This window comes from Apium graveolens, chromosome 5 (assembly GCF_009905375.1).
Source record: "Apium graveolens cultivar Ventura chromosome 5, ASM990537v1, whole genome shotgun sequence".
NCBI classification, from domain to species: Eukaryota; Viridiplantae; Streptophyta; class Magnoliopsida; order Apiales; family Apiaceae; genus Apium; species Apium graveolens.
The window spans coordinates 80,963,670-80,972,197 of NC_133651.1; the positions used below are offsets into that span (position 1 = coordinate 80,963,670).

Sequence of the window (8,528 nt, forward strand, 5' to 3'; positions counted from 1 at the left end):
TTTTTAGCACTTCATCCCTAACATAAAAAGCATCATCTCTATCCTTCTGAGTTTGATGGAATATAACTAACTCTTTTTCTAAGAAATCATTTCTTTTCTTAAAAACAAGATTTTCAGAAGTTAATCTTTCACATGTTAAGGTTTGATCTCTATAACTAACAAACATGGTTTTAAGATATCTTCTCAACTCATTAATATCATCAGTATGAAAAGCATAAGTAGTCTGAGGTACCTTTGTTTCAGCAGCTTCAGGACTGCTCTCAGCACTTTCTTTATCAGCATTTGCCATCAATGCATAGTTCTCCTCACTTTCAGAGTCTGAAGTGTCTGTCCAGCTTTTCTGCTTTGTGACAAGAGCCTTGCCTCTGTCACCCTTTACCTTCTTGCAGTCAGGAGATATGTGGCCTTTCTCACCACAGTTATAGCATTTAACATTGGTGTAATCTCCTCTGTTAGACTTTCCTCCTCTGCCTTCAGATCTTTTGAAATTCTTCTTATCAGAACTTATGCTTTTCCTGGAAAACTTCTTTCCCTTCCTGAACTTCCTGTATGCAATCTTTGTGATTCCTTTCACCATAAGAGCACACAGTTTCATCATCTCCTCATCAGCATCAGTCTCAGGCAAGCTTTCAGAATCTGAGTCATCATCACTCTCAGAACTTGATGACTCAGTATCAGACTTTATGAAAAGAGCTTTACCCTTGTCTTTCATTGAGGAAGCTGCTTTAGGGAATTCTTCTTCAGCCTTAAGAGCAACTGTCCTTGACTTTCCTCCTTTCCTCTTGCTTCTTTGTTCCATCTCCAGCTCGTGTGTCTTGAGCATTCCATAGATTTCGTCAAGAGTTGTTTCATCAAGATTGTAGTTGTCTCTTATTATCGTTGCCTTCAAATCCCAGCATTCAGGAAGAGCTAACAGGAACTTAAGGTTTGAATCTTCAAGATCATACTCTTTATCAACCAATGACAAATCATTCAAAAGTTTGACAAATCTATCATATAAATCATTCAATGACTCATTAGTCTTTGAGTCAAAGTGTTCATACTCTTGAGTGAGTATTGTCTTCCTGTTCTTCTTAATTGTGTCAGTTCCCTGACATCTTGTTTCCAGAGCATCCCATATCTCCTTAGCAGTCTTGCAGTTGATTACCCTGTTTGACATTACATTATCAATGGCACTATGCAGTAAGTGTCGTACCTTAGCATCCTTAGCAATTGATGCTATGTCCTCAGCAGTATAATCACTCTTCTCCTTTGGTACGGTCATTGCTGCTTCACCTGCAACTGCAACAGCGAGTTTGGTTGGTTTGTGAGGACCTTCCTTGATTCTATCAAGGTATTCTGGATCTGTTGCTTCCAGGAACATGGTCATCCTTACCTTCCATATGGGATATTCAGATGGTCTCAGTATGGGGACTCTGATGGTCTCATACCGACTCTGAATTTGTGTCTTCGGTGGTTCCTCAGTTTTAGTAGGCTTAGTTGGAGTTTCTGTGTCCGACATGATTGTGTTTGGATCTTTAACTGTATGTATGTTAACAGATAGGCTCTGATACCAATTGTTAGGTCACACATACACTGTAGAGGGGGTGAATACAGTGTATAGTACACTCAAATCGAACTTAAAGAACTTAAGTAACAGAAAACAAACTTTATTGAAATAATAAACTCTGTTACAATATGGAACTGTTACCTCTCAGTGATGAACAAATATCACGAGAGCTGCTAGGGTTATATAGAATAATAACTTCGATAATGATAACACTTATAGTGTAAACCCTATGCCTGTGTTTATATACTACACAGTTACAAGATAATCGCTAATTGATATGGAATATAATTCTGCTTCCTAAAATATATCAATCAGATATCTTCTATTCCAAGTATTCCATTCTTCACGGAATTCCTTCTTCATGCATATCTCTTCTTATGTTTATCTCGATCTTCTTTCCTTTAATCAGCTACTGTCCTTATCTGATTGTCCTTCAGCACTTAAGTTCTGATATCTATCTTCTGATGATTATCTCCTGATAATACAAGTACTGATAGCCTTAAGTCCTGACTTCCAGTATAAGTACTGATCAACAGTTAAGTACTGATCTATCCTGTTCACACAAGATCTGAAAGCTAAACATAAAACATATTAGCCATGATATTATCAAATATATCTAACAACAACGCCAATTCGTAATTTCATAAATACCAATTAAATACAATTATTAATCGTTGTCATCCGTATTTTTATGTTTTAATCGGTATTTCACAATTTTTATTCGTATTTTATGTTTTAAATCGTAGGACTTAGAATTAATCATCGCAGTCCACCGTCGACTCGCCGAAACTCATCACCGACGGCGATAAAATTTACAGGTTCCCGTAAATTCCGGGCATCCTACATAAATTTCATCGATTAATAATTTAATTCTCGCACCAAAAATATTTTATTTCACGAACCGAAGTCAAGTAATTTAATTTCTTCAGAAATTCAATAAAATAATATAAAGAACGTAATTCAATACGCATATACAAACAAACTGCAATCAGGGAAACGTCCCGCTACCAACACGTGCGACATGCGCGGCAGCAGTGACGAAACCACCGGAACCGAGAGAAAAATTGACATAAAAACAGCCAGAACCGAACAATACAGGAAGGAGCAAGGCAACAAACAATAACACACACAAGAACTGTGTATAAATATACATGGACACAAGACACGCGCAACAACAATCCCCTCACCGGAAAAGCGAGGGAAGGCGGCGGCGGTGGCGGTAAAATAGAGGAACAGGGCGGCCATGTACTTACTGAAAGCCAGCAATTCCGAGAGTAAAAGCGAAAGAAAAACTGAGGACAAAGAAGGAAGAATAAGGAAGGGGAAGAGATCGATCGAAGGTGGGAGAGACAGAGTGGGGAGAGAGACTACAGAGATAAGGGGGAAAAAGGGGTAACCGGGTAAAAACAAGAATAGAGGGAAAATAAGGATGAAATATCCTTATCTAATTTTTTTATCGCGATACTCCTAAATTCTGACACCAAATTCATAACTTAAGCGACACTTTCTGTGAATAAAACAAATCAAACTAATTACCAAAATAACTCTAAAATTATCGCGATAGTTAACAATTAACTAAACAAAATTTTCAAATCATTATTAAGACGTATACTGGATTCGTATTTTACAATTAAACGAAATAACGCATAGGTCAAATAAATCCCAAAAATCTCCAATAAATTTTAAAATTCTCGGAATATTTCAAACTTAAATAAATACGAGTTTTATAATTTTTTGAAACTTTTCTGTATTTAATACAGATTTTACAATAAATGCAATCAGAAAATCATTTAGAGATAAATAATCAATAAAATATTGATTGCTAAATTTTATTAATTCTTTAACAAAATCACTTTCAATTATAAAAACAAAATAACACAACTAATTACACAAATGATATTCAAACACCAATAATCTCACGTAATTAATAAAAATATTAACAATAATAATATCCAGCTGACAGAACCCATGCACATAATTTATTTACTTAATAATTCGATAATTATATTTACATATCAGATCTGAAAATAGATTACTTAGCCGCTAAGTAACTATATAACGATACAATTTAATACCCGATATGGATAATTATCAAAACTGGACTTCCTATAAAATACTTTATATAGAAATAAAGTAATATTATCTCACCTTCCGAGAATTCGGATTTTTATCGATCTATAAAATGATTAGCGTATCAAAATTTTTACACAGGGAGTCGTACAGGCCAAACCGTAATCCGGATTGAAAAAGTCAAAACACGGAAAATATTCAGAATTAACAGATTACGCTAGGAAGGAATTTTCGGAAGAGTTTCAGGCCGTAAAAATGCAAAAACGGTTGAAGTTGGACGATTCTCGGCTTTATAAAATAGTTTTATAATTACTCAGAAAATAACTAATAAATACATAAATCATTATAAAATCATCTAACAGTCCAAAAATTACCAGAAAAAATATCACAATGATATATATTTTATTCTGAACACATAAAAATTAAAATACTCAAATGATATCACATGTATACAGTCAAAACATCACTTCAATTACCAGATAATTCACTAAAATTCAAATAAAATCTCATAAATAATTCCAAATAATTATAATCATAATATTTGAAAATATGGGATATTACAATCTACCCACCTTATAAGGATTCCGTCCTCGGAATCAGCAGAAGAGAGCACTAGAGATCTTATCACCAACTTTCCATTTCCAAATAACATCAATTCTCCCTAATTTCAAATAAATCTTGTATTACTTGTATAATAAAACTTTTACAGGAGCTTCACTGTGCACTACTGTTCCATCCACATCATTCGACCAATTCCTCAATAGAATCACTTTTTACTGATTGCGAGAAAAAGAATAGAGAGAAAGATTGAGTAAAGAAAAGAAGGAGAGATAAAGAGATAAATAAAGAAATAGATTGACTTCGGTATATGCAACTGATATTATAACCGCATCGCAATCCACTGTTGATCTTGGTAATCTCATCACATAACCTTGCCTTGACTTGACCAGAATAACTCAGCTTAACTTGATGGGCATACCTTCAAATATTTGGAATGATAAAATCATGGATTTTAAAAAAGAAACGAATTTGATACCATAACGGAACCAAAATCTGAATTTAAGAAAAAGTATTATTAAAATAAAAGAATAACTGAGAGATCAATATGATCAAACGAACTTGGTATTGCGTGCCCAAATTAAGACACTATTAAAGGTTGTTAACCTTCATGTTTTCACAATATACACAAGTGATGGCGTCCCATCCAACTCCTATCACACATACATGTATACCTTGTTTCCCCTATAGTTAGGGTTGTTCATCTCAGTCAAAATAAAAGAATATTAAAGGATTTCAAACTCAATTGAATAAAACTTAAAAGATTTTAAAGCTGATATTTCTGGAGAAAAAATGAAATCCAGAAAATAAGATTCTGGCACAAAATGATTAAACGAGTGTTAGGGAATATATCCTCTAACTGATACCTCTTTTTAAAAGATGTCAAAAGAAATTATAGAAAGAGAAGGTATTGCCAAAGTCTTAATACTTATCTTCAATTTAAACTCTTCTGTTGACTCGCCATCTGATTCTAGACACTTCTTCATGTTCCACGGATATCGATAATCTTCATCGTCGTCGAATTGTAGTAGCCTCGGAAGATTCCACAATAGAAGTTTGCAAGCGCCCAGAGTTTTATCCAGCTAAACACAACCATCTCAAACGTATGCACCTATCTTAACTTATTCGTTGGTACTATATCCAATAGTCCAACATGAACTCGATATGAGCTCAAACGTCCTCACATAGCTATACACACTCCTACACACTCTCGTTTCTAGTTTACTATAACCTCAGCTCTGATACCAATCTGTAACGCCCCCAAATTCGGGGTCAGAGGATTTGGTCGTCACTATAAAAGCTCAATCCAAATTAACCTGTTTAATCAATAATTAAATGCCAGCGGAAGATATTTAGTATCTATGACCCCAAACTAATCCAAGATCTTTTAAGGTTACAGTTCTAGAAACAAGATATCCAAATTCCACAAATAAAATTTTCACTTTATTTTAAAACTCTTCTCAACAATTCTCAATCTCAAAACTTAACCCGCTAGTATAACTTCGAAAAGAAGTATACTAGGCCCAACTATAAAATACACAACTATAATATAATATAATATAAACAACTTTACACAATAAAACTTACACTAGTTCGCAAACCCTGGACCAACCACCTTCCAAGAGCTTCTTCTTTACTTCCTCGAATTACGCAGCTAAACAGCGCAAGCTAATCCTCACTAGAGGTTAAATTTAAAAAAAAAGGCAAGTATGAGTAGAAGAAATGCTCAACAAGATCATTGTAATATATATATATGGTCGTTTTGATATAAAACTGACATCTGCAATAGCGCATAATATTTTAAAAATCATAATTGCTAAAACAGAAAATTTAATAAAGAATCGGATAATTGTTTCTCACTGTATTCAAAACTCTTTTTGATATTTTTGAGTGAAATGCTTGAGCAATACTTTGAATCTTGATGAGGATAAAACTCATAAAACAGTGTTTACGGAAATATCGTAAACAATAACAACAAGAAGCCTTGATTATGGAATGAATCACAAACTTTACTCAAAACCGAACTCTTAATATCAATACTCATTTTGTTGTCATATCAACTGCTAGTTCTTAGTGTTCAGAACAGGAAACTCAACAACCAATCTGTAACATTGCCATGACTTGTTAGAGCGTGTCGTAAGATTCGTTTTTATATGTGGTTCGCTTAAATCTGATGTGCGGTTTAGGAGAAACGACTGTTTTAAGTAACGGCATTTCGTGAACGAACCTTTCACTACACCATAGAATGGCTATGGCAACCACAAAAATTTATTGCCATATGGGCTATTTATGTTGCAGTAGAATTTATGGCAACAAATATGTAAACTTTTGGTGTTGCATCCGATGGTGATGCAATAGAGGTCCTATTGCAACATTTTAAACAATGTATTGCAACAACAAAACAGTATTGTAATAAATCATATATTGCAATAAAGTGTATTTTACAGCAACACGGTAAAATCATTGCAATAGTTGTTTTTATCACCTAAATAACCACATTAAGGCAACATTAATTGGTTCAATTGCAATGTAATTTAAGGTCAAATTTGACAAATATCGTAACAATTTTGAACCAATTGCAATATTTTATAGCTGACGTAATTGTAAATGGCAACATATTTGAACACAATTGCAACATTAATTTTTTTTTAAAAAAATAGTAGGATGTGACTATAAAAAACTAAACCAGGCATTTTTAAGCCACAAAACCAAACACCAATGTCATTTCATAACCATTAACAACCATTCAAAAGCATTGGTTGTTCCAACATAATCATGCATATAATTCAGAATGTACATCAATACAAAATGATAAATTACTACACCAAATTAACTAATAAACAAAACTAATAGTAGTAATCTTCATTTAGCTTCTTCCCTGCCAAATATCATCGGCGTTAGTTTGCCATACTTGAGTGTAAATCCCTAGGTCTACAATCCCCATCATACCTTACTGGCGGTTTCAACAATTTAGAATTCTTTTCCTTATCCAGTGATACCAAAAGAGATAATTTGGAATGTAGTTGTGAGAAACCTCTTTATCAGAAATTGGAGCCCTAACATTTCCACCCCGTCCATATGTGGCATGCCATCTTAGCATGTAATCTGCAACCTTCTACTTTCCACTTGCATCTTCTGAAGGGTATTGAAAGCTACTAGCAGGGTCATCAACACTTGCATCATTTTCTCCTTCCCCTCGAATAGCAGGACATCCTAGGAAAAAATAAAGATAAATAATAAAGTGCATCCAAGTGTCAAATCATTGGTCTATAATCTCAGTTTTTTATTCACAATTTTTATTGCCACATATATGATAACTTGCGCCGCTATCAAGATACCACAAATTATCTTCACAATTTACTTCTCCTTTATGTGCTAGAAGCAAAGTGGGGTCTTCAACATTGCCTTTATCTTCAACAAAATTAGCTTTCTCCTCCACTTGATTTTTTGAAGCGTGACACTCGAAAGCATAGTGACCAAATTTTTGACAATTATAGCATTTAACATTTGACTTGCCATACCTTGGTGTAACTCTTCCTCTTCCAAGGCCTCTTGAATTTCTTGTCTCATACAATCTTTCATACTTTTGACTTTCCTCCCTTTGTTGGCCACGACCTCTTCCTTGTCCATATAGAAATCCTTTTCCACGTCCTTGTCCAAGACCTCTTTGGCTCCTCATATACCTTCCATTACTATCTTTAAAAGATTGCTTTGATTGTAAGGCTTGTTCAATTGGCTCCTTCTTTAACATTTTTTCTTCATGGGCTTGTAATGATCCCATAAGCTCATCAATAGTCATTTCATCTATATCTTTAGCCTCCTCAATTGCCACAACTTTGTAATCAAATTTAGAGTCAAGTGAACGAAGAACTTTTTCAATAACACGAACATCACTTACCTCTTCTCCATTGCTTTTCATTTGATTGACAACGGTCAAGACCCTTGAAAAATAATCCGAGATTGATTCGGATTCCTTCATTCGCAAAGCCTCAACCTTGCCATGAAGTGTTTGTAGCCGAACTCTCTTTACTTTAGCATCGCCACTAAAAGAAGATTTGATAGTATCCCAAACTTTCTTTGACGTTGTTGCGGAAGCCACTTTTTGTAACATAGAATCATCCAAACATTGATGAATGATCATGATCGCCTTTTGATCCTTCTTTCTTTGGGCTTGAAGTTGATCTTTTTGAACTTGATTCAAATTTGCTTCATTTTCGGGCACCTCCAATCCTTTCTCCACAAATTCCCACAAATCATTTGCTCCAAGGATCGCCTTCATACGAATGCACCAATTCTCATAATTATCTTTGGTGAACTTTGTCATTTGCCATTGAGACATTCCCTTTGCCAT

The 8,528-nt window shown here is 34.4% G+C and overlaps 1 protein-coding gene across 1 annotated transcript; it reads right to left on the bottom strand.

Moving 5' to 3' along the window:
* Positions 1-7,292: 7,292 nt before the first annotated feature.
* Positions 7,293-8,528, bottom strand: LOC141660220 (uncharacterized). Its single transcript, XM_074467184.1, has 2 exons — positions 7,496-8,528; positions 7,293-7,390 (listed from the first exon to the last, which is right to left on the bottom strand). Exons 1-2 carry the CDS (start codon positions 8,526-8,528, stop codon positions 7,293-7,295), a joined length of 1,131 nt encoding a protein of 376 aa, XP_074323285.1.